The sequence below is a fragment of the Anas platyrhynchos genome, chromosome 1 (genome assembly GCF_047663525.1).
Source record: "Anas platyrhynchos isolate ZD024472 breed Pekin duck chromosome 1, IASCAAS_PekinDuck_T2T, whole genome shotgun sequence".
Classification (NCBI taxonomy): Eukaryota; Metazoa; Chordata; class Aves; order Anseriformes; family Anatidae; genus Anas; species Anas platyrhynchos.
This window is the reverse complement of record NC_092587.1, coordinates 79,442,445-79,469,359: the sequence shown is the minus strand read 5'-3', so window position 1 is coordinate 79,469,359 and position 26,915 is coordinate 79,442,445. Positions and strand designations below refer to the sequence as shown.

General features: G+C 38.8%; 1 protein-coding gene across 2 annotated transcripts in view; it reads right to left on the bottom strand.

Moving 5' to 3' along the window:
- The window catches only part of DYRK4 (dual specificity tyrosine phosphorylation regulated kinase 4), a 47,857-nt gene that overhangs the window by 8,300 nt on the left and 12,642 nt on the right, over window positions 1-26,915 (bottom strand). Inside the window, exons 1-9 of one of the 2 annotated variants that reach the window (XM_072042658.1) lie at window positions 24,208-24,484; window positions 16,386-16,469; window positions 14,871-15,020; window positions 10,489-10,624; window positions 8,625-8,788; window positions 8,135-8,271; window positions 4,864-5,004; window positions 2,896-3,034; window positions 508-589 (exon numbers count right to left, since the gene is read on the bottom strand). In XM_072042658.1, the coding sequence (XP_071898759.1) occupies window positions 508-589; window positions 2,896-3,034; window positions 4,864-5,004; window positions 8,135-8,271; window positions 8,625-8,788; window positions 10,489-10,624; window positions 14,871-15,020; window positions 16,386-16,469; window positions 24,208-24,303 (1,129 nt within the window). In that variant the 5' untranslated portion in view covers window positions 24,304-24,484. Of the gene's footprint in view, window positions 1-507; window positions 590-2,895; window positions 3,035-4,863; window positions 5,005-8,134; window positions 8,272-8,624; window positions 8,789-10,488; window positions 10,625-14,870; window positions 15,021-16,385; window positions 16,470-24,207; window positions 24,485-26,915 lie in introns of those variants that run through there. The other variant, XM_072042655.1, reaches the window with a different exon arrangement.

Here is a 26,915-nt window from a genome sequence, read left to right as displayed (position 1 = left end):
TATAAATGAAAATGTTTGGTTCAGTTTATATATCAAACTTTCATAGGAAAATAAAGGAGTAATTCAAGACTAGTTTTGGTTTAAAAATGTAGTCTAGATTTCTTTCTGTTTTTCTTTTCTGTTTCCTACCTCATTGTATTCATCCAAAAAGTGCCCATTTTTTAACCATTCCACTGGGAAAGGATCTCTGGACCTATCCTGATCCTACAAACTATTTGTTAAATCATGTAACTGGGATTATCTGGATAGGCCCATTTCAGCTAACCATTTTTGCAAAGGCAATTCTAAGTTCAACAGCAGTAGAGGGTTGATTAGGCTTGGGACAAAGAAGAAACATGGTAATAGCTTATTTATTTCCTACAAGTATATGTTCCACCACCAATGGCTGAACAGCTTGTCAGATTTTGATTAGGGACATAGATCAATCAAAGAATTAGCTTTTCCCACATTATTAAAAATTAAGAAAACTTATTAAGAAAATTACATCAACTTGACTTTTCTGCAAACCTCTTTGGTGTTCATAGCAGCTTGATCCAAAATCAATAACTTTAACTGAACCTTGGCCTTTGTGGTATAATAATATGTTCTCCTAAAGGGGGAAAAATCACAGGGAAAAAAAAAAAAGGTTAACACCCCATTAGGTTAGTGAACACTTGGGTAAAGAAACAACATATATCAGGTCTACATTTATCTGCATAACAAAAGCTTAAGAGTTCATCTTCCCTGAGAACGCATTTGCTAACATGAGTAGGCAACCACATTCAGGAATGTGTGCAAAAGCAGAGGGGAGATTTGTAAACGGACAGAGTTTGAAGGTTAGCTAGGCAGGCACACTGGTCCTTGACATACATTCCAAGCCACTGCACTGCACAGTGTGTGGTGCTATCAAGGCACCAGCCAGAGAGACTACTTGCTGTGTGAGCAGAATGAGCCCCTGCAAACCCATTGTTATTAACTTAGTAAAAGGCAAACTGTATCTGGTCACATGATGATCTAACCAGAACCATTATTTTTGTAAACACAGAAAGCCTTTGCCCCATGAACAAGTTGTAATTCACATATCTTCCCTCTATTTCTTTCAACCTTCACCAGACTCTGTGAGCCTATCTCTTTCCACCTCACAATAGTGTGGTGTGGAGATATCAAAGTAGCAATGAATTACAATGTTACAGTCCTATCGACATATTAGCTGGGTGCTGATAGAGTAGTACTGTGTGCCTACAGTTCTAACTTGAAAAGTGATTCCTATACAACTAGCTCAGGAATATCTGCATCAATGAGGAAACATAGCCTATTAGCTCTCTGCTGGATAGTTGAATTCTACCCTTGTTAAAAATCTCTTGAGATCAAGAATTTCCTTTGATTTTCTTTCTGATCATACGGTCTTTTCCACTTCTCAGCAGAGAGATAGCTACGTTTATCAACAAGTTTTATACCTATTTTGCGTCAAAGTTTTGAAGGACTGAACAGTTCCCAGATTGTTGTCAACTAGTGACAAAATAGTTTCTTGTGCTATTAGATTCATAAAAATAGGAGATAGGAGGAAGATGCTGATACTGATGAAAGTCAAGACAAGGACTCACTTCCCCAACCCACATGGTCTTGGTCCTGTTATGGGATGTAACCTCTCTCTGCAGCTAGCTATGCTTCCATGCTCATGGTAGCATTCATTCTCTAATACTGAATCCCTTACAATGCAAAGAAACTGATTAATGGCAAAACCAGGTTCTGGGGCCATTACTTACCTAGCATGAAGTCCACAGCAATTCTGTGCCCTAACTTACATTGAGAAATACCATAGGAGGCAGATGTAATAATACATGTGAGCTTCAGGTAACAAAAATTCAAGTCATGAAACCATACTTAAAGAATGAGAACAAAATTCTCTTTCAGTTAAACCATTAAGTATTCACTAATGTCACTCTATTTAAATGCAGACTATACTCATTGATATTGGTAACCTTATTTCATGGCAGTGGCTGCCTGGGAAGAGATTTCCTGTTAGGGCAATTGTTTCAGATTACAATATTTTGACTATCTTGCAAGCCTCACTTCTCACTGTAAAGTGGTCTGCTAAAGATGTTGGCACGACAGCGGGTACAGACAGTACTTGACTTTTTGGAGTTCTGAGTTAGATTACATTACGCATAGTGAGAGCAGAATTCCATCCTAAGCATTTTCACTTGAGAGATGTTTTATTTATTTATTGGTTCATTTGATGATCGGAAAAAAAAATCAAGAGAATGGTTTACCTGAAATTAAAAGATTAAAAATACTAAAGAATTTTCTTAAGAACAGAATAAAAAATTCTTAAGAATTAAAAAGAAAAAAAAAGAGAGAGAGAGAGAGTTAAGACCGGGGCTTAAGGAGAATGGAAATGTTTCATCTAGCTTGAATGCTTAGCAGATATAACAGCAAGAATTGGATCGCAGATATTCCTCCAGAAATACGTAAGCATCCTGAATAGTGTATTATAGAATTGTTTTGTTACTTACTAGAATACTTAATTTTATAGTTACACAGATGAAATTAAATATGCAACAGGATTAACCGGAAACAGGTTACTTTGAGAGTAACTTATATTATAATGCTCCTCATATTGAATTATTTAATTTCACAAATACCTTTTTCTGTCTCTAAGCAAAAAGCCATTACCTGCATTTGATCCATTTTTGCACATATTTTGGCAGCCACAAAACCAGGTATAAACTGTAGTAAAGAAACTGAATCAACAGAAAGAATCACTTAACCCTAGTACTAATAACATCTGACAGAAATTTTAGCTTCTGGACAAATATCCTACTAAATGTTAATGATTCTACTGAGTGTTCCTCTCAATCAATAAAAAAATAAGATTCTGTGCAGAATAACACATTAGGAAATGACAGTACTTACAGGTTTCAGATCACAGTGAATGATTCTTTCCTGGTAGAGCACTTGTAAACATCTCAGCACACACTGAGTGAAATGTCGAATTAAAGACAGACTGAAACCTTGGAAATTGTTCTTTTTGATCAACTCATACAAATTTATTCTGTGAGGATTGTGGGGTTGGAAGAAGAAGGCAGAAAGCAGAAAAAAAGATTAGAGAACTTATTTTTAACAGCATAAATAATTTTGAGTGCATTAAGAAAGTGTTTTGTCTGTCTTCCTACCTGAGGGAGGAGACTCATGAAGAATAAAATGACCTAAGTAATTTCCTCTTTGAGAATGATGTTCTGCATATAATATGCATAAACATCTCCTTGAATCTTCAGATCTAATGAGGACATAATGTCCATAGACATGCTTGCTTACTAAACTCCATGCTGTTATACAACTGTGCTGATTTACACCAAATAAAACAATCATTTAGGAATTGAAAGGAAAAAAAAAACATTGTCTCTTTTCTCTCTCATTTATCTTTGTTTTGGCACCTTGTATAAATCCATTTTGTCTAAAAAGTCTTAAATTAGTATTAAATTATTCTAGATAAATAACCCATAAATTCAGGTCTTGTTAGGTTCTTAAATCCCTCTTGTCATCATCGTATCTTAGTGCCTTCCAGTACTGCATTAAATGATGTGACTAGCGTTTGCTCATGTGAACAGTGCCCTGAGAGCTTGAGGGTGCCACAAGCACCAAGCCTGGGACCCCATGTCAGCACCATAGCTGCCGACCACTGCCCCAGTGAGGCCAACAACAGGGCCGGGCTCCAGCTCCCCAAGGCCCAGCCTATGGACCCATGGCCCAGAACAGCTTTGGCCCATCCCCAGAAAGGTACCCAATGCCTGGACTGTTTCTGGTGTTTCTGGTACCTACTGCACCAGGTAGGCACCAGGCCCTGTCACGATGGACATGGGGAGCCTCTGATGCTCACAGAATCCTTTCAGGAGCCTCCACAGCCCTGGGAGACCCCAGCTCCCATGCCACGTCAAGGGCATACACCAACTGTAGCTTTCTGCCTTCCCCACTTGCATGTCTACTAGTTCAGACAAGGCTCATTCCTTTGGAAGTAAATAAAGTTACCAGGACTTGATGGAGCACAAAGTTCACAAATTAAGGGTTTTTCGTTGCATTTTAGAAGCATTCAAGAATTTATCAGGCAAATATTTTTTATGACAGCCAGAGTCTGCTACTCTTCTGTAAAAAGCTGCATATGTTGACTATACCATGAATGTTTTCCTGTGAATTTTCCATAGCAGCTTTCTGAAAAGACTCATCTATGTCTTCCCTGGAGACAAGTAGTCAACTCTTTTCCTGTGTGTCTGACTGACAGACTTACAAGCAGCAATTAATTACAATTAATTTAGGTGTATTTGAGATCAAGACTTCCATATGATGATGAAAATTCAGCAAGTGCTATGATACATGCAGCAACTGGGCTGTTACTTGAAGAAATGGGAAATTATAGGTAAACATAATTATAATTTGATGCCCTGATTATAAGGAGGATGGTGAATAAAATGGTCTGACTTCCTTAAAGTTTATCCAAAATTCCACCTGAGGTGTGTCCTGCAGCATACATTCACATAAAGCAATATTTTATAATAATTTAACATAATTCATGCTTCTACACCCTGAAGTTTACCAGTTCTGAACTCACAATTTTACTTATACGTATCTCAGAGAAAAACACTTCAATACATAGCACAGAAGATAAGGAATAGATCATGTCATTGTCTATATAAGGTCTGAGGGGGCCTTTTTCATTTCATCTTTGCTGATCAAAGACTCAGCTATGCAGTTTGAATTTAGACAGTATTCCTTTCTTGGAACATTGAGAGATACAAATTCTTCCGAAGAAGGCATTAAAATGGAAGCTCGTAAGGCACAAGATCTACAATGCCCCTTAAGATTTATGTAAAGGAAAATACACTTTACCCCAGCAGTTCAAATGAAATACAGAAGTGATTGCGAAAGTAGAAGTATTCCTTCATGTGGATAATATTGTGAGTATCATCTTTGTCCTTCTTCAGAAGAGCATCAAGGATCTTAACTTCCACCATAGCCTGGCTGTGAAATCTGCAATATCATATGGCATCCAAATGGATGAATCATTAACTCAATCTAAGTTTATTGCAATACAAACACTGCAAACACCACAATTTTACTATAAACTCAATGTGTGAGACAATTAAAAATTCACCATTCACTGTTAATTACTTTAAATTTGATTCACTGTTGTTTCCTAGTCTAAATATACCAGTCTTAGATAGCACTTAAGAGCAGATATTTTGAATTGTCTGAAAAAAATAAATAAAGAAAAACAGTTTCAAATAAACATCCAGAGTAAAAACCTGATGCTTTCAAAATCCATAGGAATGTTTACATTTACTCAAACAGAGCAATATTTCACACATAGCACAGTGAGACTGTCAGTTTTGAAGAACGTCTTTACTCTCGGTGTTCACTGAGGGAAAAAAACTTAACAGTTGAAGCTCTGAATACAGCTCTTCCTGGAGTCAACAGCATAATTTAATGAACTTTTTGGTTCTTGGAAAAGCAAGGAGGAGGTTAGAAGAACTGCCAGCTTGGACTTCGAGAGGGTAAACTCTTTAGGAGACTGGTTGGTGGAGTCCCTTGTGAGGCAGTCTTGAAGGGCAAAGGAGTCCAGGAAGGCTGGACACTCTCCAAGACAGAAATCCTAAAGGCACAGGAACAGACTGTCCCCATGTACCAGAGGACAAGCCCACGAGGAAGAAAGACAGCATGGCTGAACAGAAACCTTTGGCTAGAGCTCAGGAAGAGAAAGAGTGTTTATGACATTTGGAAGAAGGGGCAAGCCACTCAGGAAGACTATCATGATGTTGTGAGGTTGTGCAGGAAGAAAATTAGAAGGGCTAAACCTCAACCTAAGCTCAATCTGGCTTCTGCCATAAAGGAAAATAAAAAATGTTCTTAAAAACATAAACAAAAAAAGGAGGACTAAGGGGAATCTCCATCCTTTACTGGACGTAGGGGGAAACAGTAACAAAAGATGAGGAAAAGGTTGAGGTACTTAATGGCTTCTTTGCCTCAGTCTTTAGTAGTAGGACCATTTGTTCTCTGGGTATCCAATCCCCTGAAGTGGTACATAGGGATGGGGAGCAGAATAAAGCCCTCATAATCCAAGAGGAAATGGTTAGTGACCTGCAACACCACTTAGATGTACCCAGTTCTATGGGGCCAAATGGCATCTACCCATGGGTAATGAAGGAGTTGGCAGAAGTGCTCACCAAGCCACTTTCCATCATTTATCATCAGTCCTGTCTTTCAGAGGAGGTCTCAATTGACTGGTGGCTAGCAAATGTGATGCCCATCTACAAGATGGGCTGGAAAGAGGACTCAGGGAAATACAGGCCTGTTAGGTGCTGGTGAAGCTCATAGAGCAGATCATCTTGAGTGCCAGCATGCAGCACACACAAGACTAACAGGTGATCAGGCCCAGTCAGCATGGGTTTATGAAAGGCAGGTTCTGCTTGATGAACCTGATCTCCTTCTATGACAAGGTGATGTGCTAAGTGGATGAGGAAATTGCTGTGGATGTTTTCTACCTAGAGTTTAGCAAAGCTTTTGACACTTGCTCACAGCTTTCTTCTGGAGAAACTGACTGCTCATGGCTTGGATGGGCATAGGCTTTGCTGGGTAAAAATCTGTCTGGGTGGCAAGGCCCAAAGAGTCGTGATGAATGGAGCTAAATCCAGCTGGAGGCTGGTCATTAGTGGTGTCCCCCAGGGCTCAGCACTGGGGCCAGTTCTCTTCAATATCTTTATCAATGATCTGGATGAGGGGATCGAGTGCACCCTCAGTAAGTTTGCAGATGACAACAAGTTGGGCATGAGTATTGATCTGCCTGAGGGTATGAAGGCTCTACAGAGGGATCTGGATAGACTGGACTGATGCACTGAGACAGCTGTATGAAGTTCAACAAGGCCACATGATGGGTCCTGCACTTGGGGTACAACTACCCCAAGCAGCGCTACAGGCTGGAGGAAGAGTGGCTAGAAGACTGCCCAGCAGAAGAGGATCGAGGGTGCTGGCTGACAGCAGGCTGAACATGAGCCAGCATTGTGCCCAGGTAGCCCAGAAGACCAATGCCATCCTGGCTTCTATCAGAAACAGCGTGGCCAGCATGGCTGAGGAAGGGATTGTCCCTCTGTGCTCAGCACTGGTGAGACTGCACCTGAATTACTGTGTTTAGTTTTGGGCCCCTCACTACAGGAAGGACATTAAGGTGCTGGAGTGTATCCAAAGTAGGACAACAAAGCTGGTGAAGGGTCTAGAGAACAAGCCTTAGGAGGAGTGGCTGAGAGAACTGGAGTTATTTAGCCTAGGGAAAAGGAGGCTCAGGGGAGACCTTCTCTCTCTCTACAACTACCTGTAAGGAGATTGTAGCAAGGTAGGGGTCAGTCTCTCCTCCCAAGCAACAAGTGATAGGACAAGAGGAAATGGCCTCAAGTTGTGCTAGGGGAGATTTAAGTTGGATATTAGAAAAAAAATCTGCACTGAAAAGGTTGTGCGACATTGGAACAGGTTGCCCAGTGAACTAGTTGAGTTACCAGCCATAGAGGTATTCGAAATACACGTAGATGTGGTGCTTAGTTACATGGTTTAGTGGTAGATTAGGCAGTGCTAGGCTAACCATTGGACTTGATGATCTTAGAGGTCTTTTCCAACCTGAATGATTCTATGATTCTGTTTCTCATCTGCTCCTTTGACTTCAGTTAGCACTAAACTCAACTGACAAAATTATAATCTGTCACATAAATGAGAAGATGTTTCTTAGGAACATAGCACAGAATTTTCCACACTAAAATGAGCGACTGGAGCCCCCCAGACTATTCTTGGTGTTTTGGGGTCTTGTAGGAAAGTAGGCTCTCAGCAAACAGTTGTACTGGGCTGGTTACCTGTGCTGTGTATTAACTGTGCCACAGATAAGAGACCTCTCTGTAAGTATGGAAAAACTGTGGCTGCTTTCATAGACTGTGTCTCCACTGGGTTCAGGCTAGTTCTGAGACCCTGACTTAACCTTTCTTCACTCTGTTCTGAGTGTGTTTAATGAAAACCTATGGTACTGGAGGCTTGGTTTTGCTTTGTTCACATTATCTCAGTTTGTCACTGCCTACATAATAAAGAGCTGATTGTATTGGTTTAAATTCAATGGATGTCTCACCTTTTCTTATTCCTTATTATTTTCAGTGCCACTAATTCATTGGTTTTATGATCCAGGCATTTAGCCACCTGCCCAAATGACCCTTTTCCAATGACCTCCAACACTTCATATCGATATGCAATATGGTCATGTAAAACCTTCAAAAGAAAACAAATAGTTCAGATTCAAACAGCAAGGCAAAGATCATGTTTTAAAGTAGTTCATGAAAGAGGCTGGATTTGTTGCAAGTGATGTCTACATTAAGCAACTGTAAGAGAGAAAAATAACAAGTGCATGGTTCATTAATCCACCCACCTTGCATCAAGCCTGAGGAAAAGCGGTTATCTCTTTAGGATTCTCTTCTAAGCTTTACCATGATTATTACTGATGTTTTTGCTATGGGAATATTTACCTTCAGGAAACAACATTTATCTCACATTGATCCCTTAAGAGTCGACAGTCACTACAAACTTATTGATCTGAAAGTGAATACCATAATGTTTCCACTTACCTTCAGGTAAGAACCATTCTCATCATCATAACAACTATTATTCTGGGCTTCAGGTAAACCTTCGATCTTTTTAGCTTCCAGCCCAAGAAACCATAGCTCTGGATAATTGAAAATTTCTTTTTGTTCATAGACTGTTAACTGGTTTCTAAAATTTTTCAAGGCTTCTAAATTAGAAAACAAGAAAATAAGAACAAAAATCAGAATCGCAAAATCACAAAATAGTTTGGGCTGGAAAGGACCTTAAAAATCACACAATTCCAAACCCCTGCCATGGGCAGGGGCACCTCCCACCAGATCAAATTGCTCAAAGCCCCGTCCAGCCTGGCCTTGAACACTTCCAGGGGTGGGGCATCCAAAACTTCCCTGGGCAACCTATGCCAGTGCCTCACCACCCTCTGAATAAATAACTTATTTCTAATGTTTAACCTAAACCTACCCTCTATCAGTTTAAAACCATTATTCCTAGTTCTATCACTACAGTCCTTGATGAAGAGTTCCTCTCCAGTATTCCCGTAGGTATTGGCAAGCTGCTATAAGGTCTCCCCAGAGCATTCTCTTCTCCATGCTGAACAATCACAACTCCCTCATGGGACAGGTGCTCCAGCCCCTTGATCATCCTTGTGGCCCTCCTCTGGACCTGCTCATGACTTGCTATTGGTCCATGTCCTTCTTATACTGGTGGCCCCAGAGCTGAATACAGCACTCAAGCTGTGGCTAAATACATTGTCAATGGCAAATTGCTTTAACAGTGGAACATTTTAGAGTAAAGCATATCTGTTTGAAAATGAGGTTGAGTAGATGGCTGCTAGAGGTTCCTTCCAACCATAATTTCTATGATTCTATGTTGACATTTTGTACAAAATTATGTTTCTTTTTCTCTCTTTTCTGACCTACTGTTCTATGTTCAACAAAACATTCATCATCTCTCAGCAAGATTTTGAGAGCTGAGGTAAAAATCATTTGATTTTGAGCAAAGTCACATACCCAGATGTTTTTGGAAATCCCATCTGTTGTCTATCTGTTTCAGTAAGCTTCACAGATTACATGAAGAACTGTATGCTTTTTATTGATTGGATTGACATATTTATGAAATGGCAGTAAGCTTTAGTTAACCAAAGCTTTTAAGTACTTGTTTTTCTAACAAAAAATATCAAGTTCAAATGCATGAGGTTGGGAATTAAGTGGGACCCAAATCTGCTGTTCTACTAATCCTGATTCTACCTGTACAGAAAAATTTCTACCTACACCCCCTTTTATATCATTTAAATCTAGACAAATAAACAGAGATTGTAAATCAATGTGTTCTCTAGGCATGCACATGGGTGTTTTGTTAAACACTAGCAGATTTCCATCCATGAATGCAGTGATGCTAAATCATTTGAAGACAAGAGGCCACTACATTTTTTTTTTCCAAGCACTGTTCGTAAAAATAGGTCTACTCATCCAGAAACCTTCTACATCTGAGGAATCCCAAAATGCAATTTAGCCCACATAAATAAAATGTGACACAGTTACAAGCAAGTGGGAAAAGTGTTTTATCACCATAATAGAATACTGCTTCATGATCTGTCATAAATCTTTGACAAATGCAAGTTCAGTTTTATAATATATAAATTTCTCGTTTATGTATTTGTGTTAGTCTATTCATTTTCATATTCCATTTATTGCATTCTCACATTGCAAGTAGAATTGTTAGGAATCAACAAGCCCATCCATATTCCTGCCCTTCAAATTGTTTATTAAATATTTCATGGAACATTTAGCAAAGAACCTCTCATCAGTGAGTATCCTGGTTGCATACACTCACTATCTATACACACAACCTGTCACTCTAGTCTTTTTAGCATGCTTTCTTATAGTCTACCTGAAGCAGTCATAGGCAGCTTGACACTGGTGCTGGTGTTTTCCAGTTCTGATGATTTTCTCTGAGCTCTGGTATCATTTTCAGAACGACTATTTAGAAGGTTAAATTGTGGAAACTTACTTATAATTCCATTTTCCTGACAAGCAAAGAAAAAAAAAAAGTAAATTTATTTTCAAATATTTTCATTTTTTCTATAATTGTGAAAAAAACAAAAACAAAACAGCAACAACAAAACCCCAACCTACTACATTCCTAAAGACAGGACTACAACAGCTGGATTTCTTGAGTGATCTTTGTCAATTTTGTGCTGAGATAGAACACGTATGCTTGGAAACAAGAACTCACCGAATACCCCAAAATTCTGCCTGTAGCACTGTTGGACCACAGAAGGATACATTTCTAAATAAAAGAATAAAGTTCATTTTCCATGTTCATTCAATATATGGGTACTTACATTGTATAAATGCTAGAAACCACCATGGCTTGATTAAGCTGCCTATCTTTTATGAGCTAGGATAGATCTGAGTACGGTCTTCCTGGTATGAAGTGCAGCAAAGATAGTCAAATAGGCATTTTCTATCTCTGATTTCTGTATGGACACATTGAGTAGAGTTGTGCTAGAATCCATCAGACTGCTTGTGCAGCCTGCAGCATTGCAGAGACAGCAGTGTGGGTCTGCACACCTACACGATTGCAATACAAATATCCAGATTGGTAGGAATGAGGAATGAATGGGCTCGTAGGGGTGTGGAAGCACTAGAAGGAACAAGTGGTGTAAGAAATGATATAAAGATGCTATCTATATCATCAGGTCTTCAAGATTCCAGCACATGCAGTTCACAGGCCTTCCAGAACAGGACAGCCTACAGAATCAAGTCAGAAGGACATGATGGAGGGTTGGATATAAAAGGAAGACAGATAAAAAGACAGAAAATAGTGTGCTCTGGGATAAGAATAGAAGGTGTGGGGTCCCAAGCTATGTTCTCAATCCCTTCAATGAACGGAAAAGACTCAGCTAGAGAGGATACATTCAGTGCATAAATACCTGGCTGAAGCTACAGGGAGTGATTTGTCTTCTATGTACACAGGATGAGGAACAAGGACTGCTGAGAAGAAACAGAATCCAACTGATAAAGCAGGGCAAGATTACCTTTGCAAATAGCTTTGCTAACCATGCTTAGCAGGGCTTTTAATTAGGTACATCAAGGAAGAGTTTTCATAACTTAAAAGGCTCTGATACTCATGGGCAAGTTCACTCACCTAAACATTTGTTGAGATAGCAATAGCTATCCAGGAGATTTATGGACTGTGGATTTAATGTAGATGATCTGAGATGCTCTTCTGGACCTGCTGTTCTCAAGCAGTATTGCTCATTTCAACTGACTGATTATATAAAGGTCAAAGAAAGGGCAGTTTGGCTGCAGTGACCGTATGATTGTGGAGTTCAAAATCCTGAGAGACATGAGTGAGACAAACAGCAGAACTACAAACCTTGATGTTCAGAAAAGTACCTTTTCAATTGTTCATGGATCTTCTTATAATCCTATGGAAGACTGCCCTGGAGGGCAAAGGAAACCAGAAGGGTTCATAAATCTTCAGAGTAGATCTCTTTGAAGTACAAGAACAGTCCATTCTGACATGCAGAAAGTTAAGCAAGCATGGTTGAAGGCCAGAATGGATGGAAATGGAGCATTTGATCAGGCACAAAAACAGTAAGGAGTACAAAAAAGGTGTAAACAAGGATGGGTTATCTGGGACATATATAAGAGGCACTACCCAAGCACACAGTGATGTTTAGGAAAGCAAAACCTCAGCTGAATTTGCAATTAGCAAGGAATGTTTCTCTAAGTACACCATCAGCAAAAAGGAAGGCTAAAGGAAATATGAATGCACTGCTCAGTGGTGTTTGAGACCAAGTGACTAAGGACATGGAAGAGACTAAAGTACTAGATGCTTTCCATTGGTAAGTTATGCCCTCAGGCCTGCTATGTCCCTGAGTCAAGGAGCAGAGTTTGTGGAAAAATCTCATCTACCTGCAGTACATCAAGATATTTCAAGATATTTAAGAACTACATAAGTAGCTGGATGTACCTAAGTCTACAGGACCAGATGGGATGGACTTGAGAATGTGCAAAAAGAGCTCAACGTCATTGAAAGGCTGCCCTCTATTATATTTGAAGACCATGGCAGTTCCTGATAATGTGGAAAAGTCAAACATCACACATCTTCAAAAAGGGCAAGAAGAAGGATTCAGAAAACTACAGGTTGATCAGCCTTACCTCACCCCAGGGACTGCTATGGAACAATTCCTCCTGGAAGCCATTTCCAACCAAATAAAACACAAAAAGCTTGTTTGAAACAGCCAATATGGATTTGGCAGAATAAATTGTGAAGAATTTGTGTCTGAACAACCTGATTTCCTTCTCTGATGAAGTGACTGTCTTGGTAAATGGGGGGAAAGCAATGGATGCTGTATACTTTGACTTCAGCAAAGCCTGTGTAACTGTCTGTAACTGAATTGGATGGATGGTCAGGTTTCAAGGACTGTGATCAGTGGTAATTGCTTACCAGCAGCCACCCTCAGGGACTGATACTAAAGCTAGCAGTCTTAATGTGTTCATCAATTACGTGGACAATAGATGAGTTCACCCTCTGAAATCTGCAGGCCGTATAAGGGATGCTATCCAAAGAAAGGCCAGCAGGCTGGAAAAATTGGCTAATGGGCATCTCCTGAAGTTGAATGAAGACAAATGGACTGTTAGTGTTAGGCCAGAGGTTGGACTCAATGATCTTGAGGTCTCTTCCAACCTAGAAATTCTGTGATTCTGGGATTCTATGAAATGTGAAGTTCTGCACCTAGAACAGAATATTCCCTAGTAATAGAACAGGCTAGGAGACAACGGAAAGGATACAGTTTTGCAGCGAAGGTCCTGGGAACAAACTGAACTTGGGGCGGCAGTATGCCCTGCCCCTTCCAGCAAAGGAGGCCAAACACATCCTGGGTTGAATTAGCAAATGGATAGCCAGCAGGGAAGTCATTCTCCCCCTCTCTTCAGCATTCATAACAACACAGAGTGCTGAGTCTAGGCTGGGGATCCCCAGTACAAGAAAGACATCAACCAACTGGGGTGAATTCAGGGGAGAGGCCAGGCAATGTTTAGGAGCTTGGACCACATGACGTACAAAGAGAGGCTGATGGAAATGCATTTGTTCAGTCTGCAGAAGAGGATGCTTCAGGACTGGCTATATTGCTATCTACAGTTACCTGCCAGGATGATATAGGGAAAGCAAAGCCAGTCTCTTCTCAGGGGTGTGTGGTCTTAGGACAAGATGGATAATGGATACAAATCACAACTTGGGAAATGTTCGTTAGATATTAGGAAAAACATTTTTACTGTACTGGTGGTTTGCTATTGCAAGAGGTTGCCCAAAAAAGCTGTGGACTATCTATCCTTGAAGATACTCTGAACACAGCTAGGCAAGGCCCTGAACAACCAGTTCCAAGCTTCATCTAGTTGGAGTGGGAGGTTGTGCTAGATGTTTTCCAGAAGACATTTCCAACCTAAGTTATGCTATTATTCTTTATATATAAATAAATATATTTATAATTCTTCAGCCTTTGAGAAAGTCCTGACAACTCATACAAGAGGACCAGGATAGAGACACAGAAGATCAGTCTGTCTGGGTGCCATAATGATACAAAAGCCATATCCCAAAACCAGCACATGGCTGCCAGCACAAGAACAACCCAGTAGATGTGATATAGACCAAACCGTGGGCAGTCCTTGTCCATCACGTCACTGCAAAAAGTCCTGATGGGATACATGCATCTTGATGCTTGTGAGTTTTGGATTAAGAACGTGTTAGTGTGAGTGAAAAGTTTTATTTTAAAATCATCTTCCAGTATTTGCATCTAGCCTTGCTGCTTTTTTTTTCTCCCCCCCCCCCCCCAACCTTTTTTTTTTTTCCTTTTTTTTTTTTTCTTTCTTTTTCAATATTGACTTCTACAAAAGCAGAGCTGCCAGGTATGAGGAGCACAACAGTTCAAGGACGGGGGGAAGATGGAAGAAGGAATACCAAAAGTGAAGACAGCCCAGGCAGCTCCTGTGAGGTTAGGTGTAGGTGTCCACTAAAATCACAGGAGCTTTACACAATCATGCTGATAAGCAATTTATCTGTTTGACTATTTATAGTTCTTCCTTTTTCTTTTTTTTTTCTTTTCCGTAACTGAAAACAGAAACTGATGCAAATGTAGGCTTTAAATTATTTCTTTTCCCCAGAAATACATTTACGACATTTTTCCACTGACACTTTCTTATCAATACTAGAGAGAAGCTGATTAGCTAATGAAAATCAAGATGTTTAATAACTTTATAACTCACCTGAAGAGGGGGGAGCACATTCTGCAAGCTGGTATTTGTTATCTGACACAGGCTGCTTTCAAGGGGGGGAGGGTTTGCAGAGTCTGCAACCAAACCATGCTTTGCTTGGCCTTCCAGATGTGGGAAGGAAATAGCACTGTGACTGACTTTCTAAATAGAAAGCATAAGTAAATATTACATAACATCCTAGCAGGCAATTCTGTGTAACAGCTTCGAAAAACAGAAGTATTTAAAGCCTTGAAATGGTGTGTATGGTTCACTTCTGACACCTAACGGTGAAAGCAAAAAGGGCAGATACTCTCCAGCAGCTCCCACTTGCACTAACACGCAGGAGGAGGTTGTCTAGGCAATCCGGCCGCCTGGCACCTTCTGGGGCATTCGAGTTTCCCCACAACAACACCTGCATCCAGCAACAGAGGAGTGACTGCCTCAGGTGGAAAAGGTGGTTGGGCTGGGAAACTGAACAGCCGCTCCAGGCCGCAGGAGTGGGGAAAATAAAGTGTATGTAGGATAGACACGAAATGTAAATGGTAAAAAACTTCATTAGCTGTCCCAGGTGGCAGAAGAGAAATTGGGACTGAAAAGGAGTCACTGAGAGGGTCTTCCCTGTCCTGTTTTCTCAGCATTTCCTTCCCCCCTCATTTTCTATACAGTTCTCTTTGTCTAGGCACCATTGTTAACATTTGATTTGTTAATGAGAAGGCGTGTTTTGTGCAAACTGTATTGAAAATGAGATGTTTATAATCATTTGAAAGTTCCAGTATGATTAGTCTTTCCTTTAGACTTGTCCCTTTTCTTATTGTAAAATATGTCTATAACACTCGTTTTCTAGAATCAGTCTTTTAAGTATGTGGTTCTATGAATGTTAGGACCTCTAATATCTTGGATATCTAGAATGAGAGAAATCACCCTCTTATCAACAAAGAAAAAATTCAAGGTAGACTGTTTTCTTTGGCAAACATTAAAAAAAAAAAAAAAAAAAAAAAAAAAAAAAGATTTGAAATAGATCTGCAACATAGATCTGATCATCTATGCCCTATAAAATAAATGACTGGGTCTATTGAGTTAAGGCTACAACCCATATGAGCCTGTGAAATTTTTGTACTGGGAAAAGCATATATTTTTCGAACTTTTGACAGCAACAGAGAGGTTTGATATTTTTCTCAAAAAGCAAAGAAACAAGCTCTCTATCAAACCATCTTGAACAAGTAAGATTTTTTTCCAATATTATAGAAGAGTCTTTAAAGCCTTAGAACTGAGATTCCAGGGAACTTTTCATTACATCTTCAGGAGACAAAAGTGGCTGTGGGCAGGAGAAATGCCTCACATGTTATTGAACAGCTATCAGAAAACAAAATACTCTCAGGCACTTGGGACAAAGTCATACAGCTACAGGGAAAATGGAAGAGGGCAGGGAATACAGGACTTTTCTATGCTCAGATTTATTTATTATGTGGAATCTTTTAGGAAACAAGCATTTAGGTATTCTTTAAAGTCAGCTGAAGAGCTACCTACCTGATGGAAGACTCTGTTAGATCCGGGATGATCACTCTCTTGAACAGTCAGCTGAGGCTGAGAAAATGTATCCACATGAGAAGACTGTAAACATGAGATGATGCTTTTTTAATAATAATAATTACTCTGGGAAAAAATGCTTTTTTTTTTTTTTTCTTTTTCTTTCCTCTGTGGCAATATCTGTGCCAAAATAGTGTTTGAGAAAGGACCACAAAAGCTGCTGAAAACACACTACTCTCTGGCAATTCCCCTCCCAGTCGAACAGCTGTTTTGTGGGCAGGTGCAGAGACAGCTTGCTTTGCCTATTGTGCTTCTCAGCATGCTTGATGTGCCCATGTGGTCAACAGAGGGGAAGGGGGGCCTTTGCCGTCCTTAAAAATATGTGCTTGAAAGTATATAGTGAGTAAGCCTGCTTGGAAGGACAACTTTACAATGCCTCATAAGGTAGATTGTAAACCCATCCATTGTTAATAGCAGAATTATACTAATTCAACTTGTGGTAAAGAAAACACATATCAATGTTTATATTTACTGAGATAAAGAAAAAAATCCAATTGGTTCCAAAGGAGAGAGAATTTTACAATAATAGAAAAAGAAACATGGGGAAAGTGCTAAGTAGCTTGTCAGTTTTAAGATTCTGCTGGTGCTTTATGCAGTGTTCTTACAAACATAAATTGCATTGCACTGTACATTCCTGTCCAATATGAGACTGCAGTGAATCGAAGGAAACTGTAAGATAATTTGGATATTGAAACACAATAGCAGCTTGGAGCTCTGCTCTATAGACTCAAGTGAACCTCACCAGCTTTGGTCAAATATGCTTTCTTGTCTCTGGGCTCTGTAAGGCATAACTTCATTCCATTCATAATCAAGAAAATCATCTTTAACCAAGTAGGCACAACAATTCCACTATAGGATTCTTGAAGTAGTAGAAAAGCAGTATTTTCTCTAAAAGCAGAGGAACTTGGAGGCATGGGAGGGAACTTTAGTTTAGTGTCTCAAAAAAAAAAAATAATTTGCAGCCAAAATTGTCATATGGATGTAAGCTGAAGATTAAACATACTTCAACAAAGCATGGTATTCTTCTTTACCTGTTTTGTAGCCAGGGCTTCCATGGCCTGTACCTGTCACACAGTCTTAAATGTGCAGAGCACCTGATGAAGAGAAGTCACTGCTCTTTGCAATTACATTTATTCTATCCAGTTCCAGGATCAGTGCCAGAGGATTGTTATTTAAAGGCCTTTGTAGTGGGCTTCAGTAAGTCCACATGAAAATAAGTCTGCATATGAGAGGAGTATTGCTAGTGTTTTGTATGGGCCATAAATCACCTGCCATGATGCAGCCTAGCCACAGTGAAAGGGACTCCATGCCACTTTCCTTTAGACTCACTGTCTGAAGAATCATACACTGTAAGTTCAAAACTTCCCAACCACAAAACACAATAATTGTCCCAAAGAGAAACACTGGATTACTGCATCCTACATATGAATTACCTAGAGCACAATATACTTCTCCTGGTGCTCCAAATGTCCTTGTGATCACTATTTTCCAGTGTGAATTTGAATAGATGAATATTTGCCAGAACATTTTCACATACAAACACTTTGCATGTAAACTACATATCCTGCACTTCGGTGCAGAACCAGATTTATTAAGAAGATGAGTCTGCAATCCACACTCGTAACTATACCAGATGTATCGACCCAGAACTTAATACATTTAACTATTGATTTCAGGACATATTAGATTTCTTCTCACACCTCATCCATACTTTATTCCCAGCTAGTTTTATTTTTCAGTTTATGGACCTGATGAAAACATTACATTCCATTTAGAAAGAGTTTCTTAAATGCTGTGTGCTTTTCTGACTACAAGTCAATACAATGTTAGGCTTTTAAAGAGAAAGTCATCACTGAGAAGCAAATAAAGATAGAATTGACTTCACATACCTGTACAGACTGCAGAGTCTTCACTCTAAAATGGCATTTTATTTCTTAGCAGTGATTTAAAAATGCTATGCAGTGATGCCTATATTATTAAATATAAATTTCAAAATATACTGTATTTACTAACATAGCATAATCAACTCACAAAATGACATTAAAACTCAGCAAGAGCTAAGGAAGCAAGTGAGTGAACTCCAGGTCATGATGCTGCCAGAATTCCGAATCTATTTAATTTCTATTTACTACAGAAAAGATTAGCACGATTTTGAGATAGACCGTTCTCCTTTAATACTGCAAAAGCAAAATCAGTCCATTAGCCCATGGCTGTGCCTTTTTTTAATTCCAGAAAATTGTGATTCTCTTTGCCTCTCTTTTTCTAAACCTTCTTATTAAGGATGTAGAGCTCTTCAGTACTCTTTGGGAAATTTACTCAAAACACCTTAAAATCAATAGCTGACCAACCCTCATAAAATAAACAGTTAGATAGCATATACATTTACCACTGGAAAAACTGATCTGTGCCTACAACAGTCCTGCCAGTACCTGACAAGGGAGCAGATGGATTTAAGTCCGCACAGTGACTTACTTGATAGTCTTGATCCAAATGACCCATCAGCTGCTGCTCTAGCAAAATCCTGTACATTTAGTAATGGGAACTACAGCTGAGCTGTTGTGCATGGTTTAATCTGGCAGATGCACTCTAAAGAAAAACTGCAGCAACTGTTACTATTCCATTCCACTTCACTCCTGGCTGTTGTACTCATATAGCACTTGGCCTGTCCTACAACTAAGATACATGTAGTGCACTGCAATCCCAAACTACAATCTCCTGCTATTCCAGCCCTTCAAATCATGTATTACTGGCTATTACCTTGATAACTCCAATTGTCATTCAAGAAACAGAGCAGTGTCCCCATTCGCTACGTAATTAATTTGCAATCACAGGAGGCACTGAGCATCCACCATTCTGCAAAATCAGAAAGTGTGACACTTTTTCAGAATACCCAAAATGTCAGCTTTTTTTTTTTTCAGTATTCAATTGACCAGAAATGTATTAGAATTTTAGAAATGATAAAACACATAACTATATAAAACATAGACTCCATAGTTTCCTTGATTAAATGGATACCTGCCCACTATCAAAATCGCATTAAGCTTGTAGAATACATACACAGAATGCAACATAATGTTAAATCATGCAGCATATTCAAAAGCCATAGCAAATACATATTTGCTCACTCAAAATACAGCAGGAAAATAAACATTTTCCTTACCTTGTCAACTATTTCTGTCAGCATAACTACAAGAGCCATTAATTGCAGGACAGAGGCTGTTTATTCCATTTGCAAAACACATTTCAGGAAGCCCACCTTCATCTAGTTAGAGCAGAGCAGGCTCAATTTCATACACAGTACCCTGATCAGAAAAAAACCCTTCTGCTTGGCTTCAGATTTAAATTTAAATTTTTATCCCGGAAATATGCCAGTGACTATTAGCTGCTCTAGTATTCTTTTGGTGGCCATCTGTTCCCTTTCTCAACCTCCTTCTAGCCAAATATAATTTTCCATATTTATCATGGCAAGTCAGTAATAAGAAAGACAAATATAACAGGATTGGCTGTTCTCCTTGCTGTCTCAGTCTGTTCTTTCTTACTGAGATCGTGTGCTTGCGAAACCAAAAACCACTTGAAATCATATTTTTTCAAAGCTTGTCGCAGAGACCTTGCTATACATTGAGTTAAATCTAGTCACTGAGACTGTCAGCTTGGAAAATGAAAATAGATTAATACCTCAAGGACTCATTTCTCATTGTCATGACGTTTCATTTACTGAAGACCAAACTGTGGCACCTTTGTCTGGGGTTCTTGTTAGCATCAGTACAGAGCTTCTCTGACCTGTGAGATAACGAGGTTCTCATTTTGGTATAAATAGTGAGATAGAGCTTAGCTGCCGTCCTGTCTTTCCCTTACCTCATTTGGGTGTAGTGCATTTGACGGGGAGCACTGGTGGAAGTGATCCTATCTCCCCAACATCTTATGGGAATAGCTAAGACAGAAAAATACCATGTGCTCTCCTCCTTCATACAGTCAAGGAATGGCATGTTCCCTGCCGGTTCTAAATCTGTCGACAACCCAGAATAGCTCTATTTTCACTCAGAAATCAGGCTTTACAAAGAAGAGATACATGCTCACCCACAGAAGCTATTCTAGAAGACAGCCACCTTTGCTGATGCTTCTGGATGAGTTTTTCCACAGAGCTGTCAAAGGACAAGCAGCTATTCTTTTGCAGTCATGGAGGTCCAAGCAATGCCCTTGCATAATACTATTGTTGTGGTGCACCATCCTAAAAGGCAAATCACTCTCATTTCTATCACTTCCACTTCTCCATTCTCCCCAAATTGGAGCTCTCCAGTCAACAAATCCTCCCCAGAATTACACCTCACATACAAGAAAAACAACTTCTCATTGTCTAGCCAAATAACATCACAGACTGTCATGCCAACAGTGCAGGTTTAGCCCTAGGAATGCATGGAGATGCCATGTGCTGGAATACAAATGAAACAGCACGAATATGCATCAAGTGTGTTCAAGCTAAATCACTCCCACACAAACATACACAGACAAGCAGGCATATGTGTGCACATACAGCTAGTTACATTCCAGCTATTGTCTCCCACAGGTATATCAACCATTTCTGAGTAGCTTTCACAAAGGTTCACAAGAAGGGATTTAGCTAATGTGGTGTGAAAATATAAATTTGTGATGCTGGAAGTTATCAGCCCAGTCCACTGTGGATATCAAGTACATGTACTACACAGGTGGGAAGTACCACTAATGACACTCACAGCACTCTGCTCTTACGACCAGATATAAGAGATATAAGAGCAGATATAAGAGGCAGGGTATGTAAGAGAAAGCTGTACACCATATTCCCTCTGGTTTGTTTGCAGTGCAGCCATGTTTTTTATTAAAAGATGTGTAAGACAGCTTTGCATAGCTCAACAACCTTCTGGGCCTTATTGTCCCATCTCAGGTTTTGACTCTTAACTCATTAAGAAATTATTAACATTCCTAGGATAATTTACATACAAGGGAGCAAAGGATGTATCCGGTCATTAAGAATGTCCTCTATTTTCTTTATTTTTGTTCCTCATAATGTTTCTATTTTCCTTATTTTATTTTATAACATTCTTGTAAGCATATTCAATTATTTTTGGGTGTGTGTCATGTCATAGAGGAATAAAAACAAATTTTAGGATCATTCTTTCTCATGCCTGAAGAGGACCAAATAATTTTTTAACACAAGAAACTACTGTAAGGTTTTCTCTTACATTTCTCAACAATACTGTCAAAGTGAGAGAAACCTGCCAGGATTCTCATGACCGGAACTTGGGAGTAAAGTTAAAAGTGCAGTCATCTGAAGTAAAAAAAATACGCATAAAATGTTTCAGCTATAAATTACAAAGCATTTTTGTTAAGTTTGAAGGAAATATTTATGGTCTTTGTCTGTGTAACTATTAACAAAATACCCATTTCTGACAGATAGTTTACTAGAGTGCTTAAGTTCAATAGTAGATAAAGTCCTCATGGATGCCATCACTGGCTGTGATCATCACATAGGCAAACCCTTAACTACAATCCTATTAAGTTCAGCAACATCTCTGTGAAATAGAATAATATTAAAGGTAAAGTAATTAAAGAACTTGCCCTGTGGTGGACTAGGCATTTTGGAGTGGGAAGAAGATTCATTCCAACTTAGCCTAAATGTTCAAGTTAAACAAAGATCCCTGTGGAAGTGCCTCTGACTTTTTGTTCGCTCGGCTTGAGGAGGAGATTATGCAAGTAATGTAGATCAGGTATCTCAAATTTTATATCACTAAAATTAGATCTTATAAATTCTGCTCTTTATACACTTCACTGTGCACCTCCTGCACTGCAATGCACCTTGTAGAACTAGTACCACTAAACAAAAGAGATACCAAATCCTAAATTTGATTTTAAAACATTTTACTTGCCTACAGTCATTCCACTGATTTGACTAAAGACAGAAGATACAAGGGGGCAACAAACTGAACCCTTTGTGTCCAGGTCCATGCAGTGGCTTACATAAACGCTTGACCATTGCAATGGAGAAAGTGAAATGCTGCCACTGCAGACTGAAGCAAGTATGGTGAATACAAGTCCCTGAAGTGACTGGAGTTGCCAGAAAACACAGTTAATATTTCCTAAATCATTCCTGTTTTATTTGTTGTAATAAAGCATATAAACTATGTCAATAACACTACTGCTTAACCAGTGAAAAGGGAATGGGTGATTTAAGATTTGTGTGCATAAACTCGGGCAAAGATTGCACCAGATGAACCAATGGGGGCAAGTTTACTGGAAATGGAAAAAACAGTTGCACAATTTCTGACTTCTTTAGTGTATGTCTTCCACAGGAGAGGGCAAAAGCTTGGTGAATGATAAATTCACCTTTTTAACATTTAAACTATTTGCCATGAAGATGCTTCTCTAAAGCTTATTAACAATTCCTGTCATGGTTGGGATATGCTCCTGCTATTAGCAAACAGGAGAAACAAATTAATAATGCTATTCAGGTGTAAAAAAGCTCTGAAGATAAATAACAATCACATATGAGGAAATTAAGCACTGTGTAGCTAAGGACATAATTATCAAAACTTTGAAAGATAATTTCTAACATCAGAGCAAGGGTCCATGACCAAATTTACATAGAATCTGGGTACATGGGGATTTTCCAAACAACTGTTTGGCTGTCTAAAGCCACCAGGACTGTAGCAACATTATAATTTCTAGGAAACAGGATGGGCAAATAAAGAACTTAGCCTAGAAATCAGTGCTCAAACGTTTTTTTTTCCTAAAGCACCAATCTGTTCTTAGGACTATTCCAAGAACAGAAAATATGGTTATTCCTGGACTCACAAGCCGAAGAGGAATCACATGAGAAGCAGGAATTGGATATGTACCAGATAAGCTCATTTAAATCAAGTGGGGTACACAGACAAAACGTAGCTCCTAAACACATTGAGCAGTCACAGGGGAAAAAAAAAAAATATATATATATATATATATATATATATATTGTATGAAAATAAGATCGTTATCATGATGGAAAAGTATTTTTCACTTTCCTATGAAGCCCTGAAAGACCTGCAAGATCTTTCTTTCAAGAAAGATCATCAGCTATTTCTACCAGTCTGCAGGTAATGTTCAGGAAACACCTGTCTATTCTTGTGAAGCAGAAGCTAGCATGGTAGCGTGGAGGAATCAAGATCTCCCAGTCCTTGTATAGTTCATAATTGCACTTACTAAACACCTTCCCAAATGCCATTGATTTCAAGTATGCACTTGTACATTTAGATGGCTTCCTAAATGGTGCCATCAGTGGAGTTTTCTATAGAGCACTTTTTTTCCTCTCTAAAATAAGAAATAGACTAGCTGTTTATAGGATATAAGTTAAAATTTGTAATAAACTACAAAGCCTCTCATGTAAATGAGAAGATCAGTATGAAATCTTTTGCAGAACCCTAAGTACTCTGAGATTCTACAAGTTAATCACTTGCTTAACATTTATGCAGAAACCTGTAAGATACTCCTGCAACTTAAAAACGTAAGCATTAACTAACTTCACATCATTAATGATGTTAATGTTTTCATTAAAAAGTGACATGTTAATTACCCTTTTCCATACAAATTAAATTATGATTAATCCTGAAAAAATATATGGAATTGATAGTAGACAGTATAATTGATCAAACTGTCTTCTGTTTTCTAGTATTTGTTTATCATTCCACACAAGAGGTATATCACACAAATGTACATACTTTAAAGAATAAAAGCAAATGCTAACCATTATTACCTTAGGCTGGATTCTTCTATTTCTTCTCATTCGTAAACAAGAGTTATTGAAGAAGCTGAAATCACAGCAGTTTTCACTGCTTCTTTCTCTCCCCATAATGACAAAGCTCCATGTTTTAAATCTGTCTCCATTACATTGTTCTCTTGTACCTTAAACCTGATGTTACTGTTTGTCTAATCCAACCTTGCCATACAGGTGCCCCTGTGTCAGTAATAGCATGGGCTGTTTGATGATTTCCATGGGTGAGCTTGCTGAAATTAAATCACATGTTGTTTTACCACAGTTCCACAGCATTGTCACAAACCAAGTAATATTAAACCAAACTGAGAATATTAGCATATTTGCTGACGTGCTATGAAACCTTTGAGGACCTAGCACAAGCACAACATGTTCATCAATTAGGCTCAGCATGATTGCAAAACTGTCCCTTGAGGCACCACAAGGTGCATCATTTTCTTTTTTTTCTTTCTTTTTTTTTTTTTTAATTCCTTTCGCAAAGACTCAGACACAGATTTAGTTCTGCTAAAAACAAACTCTATAATGAAGGTAATTCAAAGGTAGTTTGTATAATTCATAGAGTTTTACTGTAAGTCCAAAGAGTGTCCCCATGCATTTCACTCATGGTTTCCTCTTAGCCCTCAAAAATACTTGTGATCTTGGAGTGACTATTTCTAGGTAGCTCTGTTTCTGCTTAGGCTTTAATCCTCTGTGGGCTCTAACAACCTTTTAGATACTCCATCAGCAAAACAAACGCTTGCAGAAGGAGCGGGTTTTGCTTGGAATACAAAGGGAAAATACTTCAGTGATCTTTTATTCAGCATGCTGTTATCTAGTTTTGTACTCCTGACAGGTTCCATGGGGGAATAACTAACACTTAATCTCAATTCATTATTTTCTGTACTTTTCTTGAGGAATGATAAAGCAATTTGTATTTCATAAAGAGCAAAAAATGCAAACAAAATCTTTGTCAAAGTGAAAGAAAGATTTAAAAAAGCAGAAGAACAACACAAACTTATTACAATAAAGCCACAGTGGGTTTGGAATAAAGTTGAGAAAACTCCAAGTCTCCTTTTGGAAAACACTGAAATTTAAAACCATTTACATTTCTTATAAGTTTATAATTTTATATATTATTTGATCCTTGTTTCCACGTTTATTCATGGAAAATAAGATTCAGAACCCCAGAGACACTGAAGTTACATTTTCTTCTTAATCAATTTTTATTTTCTTTGTAAATTGAAAAAAAAAAACAAACAAAAAACACAGCAAAACAAAACACAAAACATGGGAGGAGGAGAAAGAGAGGGATTAAATAAAGACAAGTGGAAAAGAAAATCTAAATGCCAAGAAGTCAAAAACCCAAACTGTTTTAATATTAAAAATAAAGATCGAAACACCATACCTCTTCCTCAAAAACAATCTCAAAGCTTGTGAAAGATTTCAGAGAAACAGCAAAGGTTTTGTTTTGGGAGATTCTGCAATAAAAATAAAAAAAGGAACAGCTTGCACTATGAAGACAATAATGAACAAATTCTGCCTTTGCCTTCATATTCTGCTACCGTTCCCATCAGTGAAGTGTTCTGCTTCTAGGAGTCAAATTTAGAGCTTTCCAATCAGACAAGAAAAAGGGATGGGAAATGGAGCAACTGTATGAAATCAAACCAAATAAGTTTTTGTGAAGTCTAGAGAAAGACGGATGATTCCTCAGATCCTGAACCACAGTCACTATGAACTAGGCAAACAGAAAAGTGAGCTTTCATTCAGGCACTGAGAAACTTGTTATGGCTCCTCCTAGTTTTCACAAACACTTACGAACCTCGCAATCAAAAGATGCCAAATAACTGATCACTTCTGTATAGGTTATGATAGGTTGATGATTTGTCCTCTCTCTAGGAGAGGTCAGATTGGCTCTCATTCAACACTTGAAAAAGTCATACTGATCTGGGAGGAGAGTAGAGACAAGTAAGTGAATCTGCACCATCTCCTATTATTGCTCAGCACATACATGGTGCATGGCAGTGGCCTGACATCAGTACACTGCTAGAGCAAATACGCCAGCAGGAAAATAACAGATGTTAAGAGGCGCTGAGTCTGCATGTAAATTTAATTTTTACCTCCTGCAAGGGCATAATTTGATTTGCAGTTGTGAATAACTGAATGGGTATATATAGCAAACGGAAGTCTGAGCAGGCTGCGGTCCACATTTCCCAATTTGCTGACTAACCATGTGTGTCACAGTCCCTTGAGAACAGTACCACCTTCCTAGAAATTAAGTCACAGAGCTCTCTGCTGTTACAGCATCTCCTTCAGTGTTTACACGTTTGCCCACTTTATAATGGATATAATATCCACTGAATAGACCTCAGGCCTATTCAAGCAACAATGCCACTGATACTGCATGCTCTCCCATATCTTTCCAATATACATTAGACTAATATTTTAATGTCAGTCTTGCAATTTATTTATCATGACTTTATTTATCTCCCTAGAAGTTTCTGGGACCCTGTTGCTAATCATAGGCCACGCCTCTTCCACTGCTATCAGACACAATTTCTTCATACAGATGGTGCCTGAAGTAAGATCATAGAATCACAGAATAACAGAATGGTTTGCGTTGGAAGGGACCTTAAACATCATCTAGTTCCAGCCCCCTGCCACAGTCAGGGACACCTTCCAGTAGACCAGGTTGCCCAAAGCCCCATCCAACC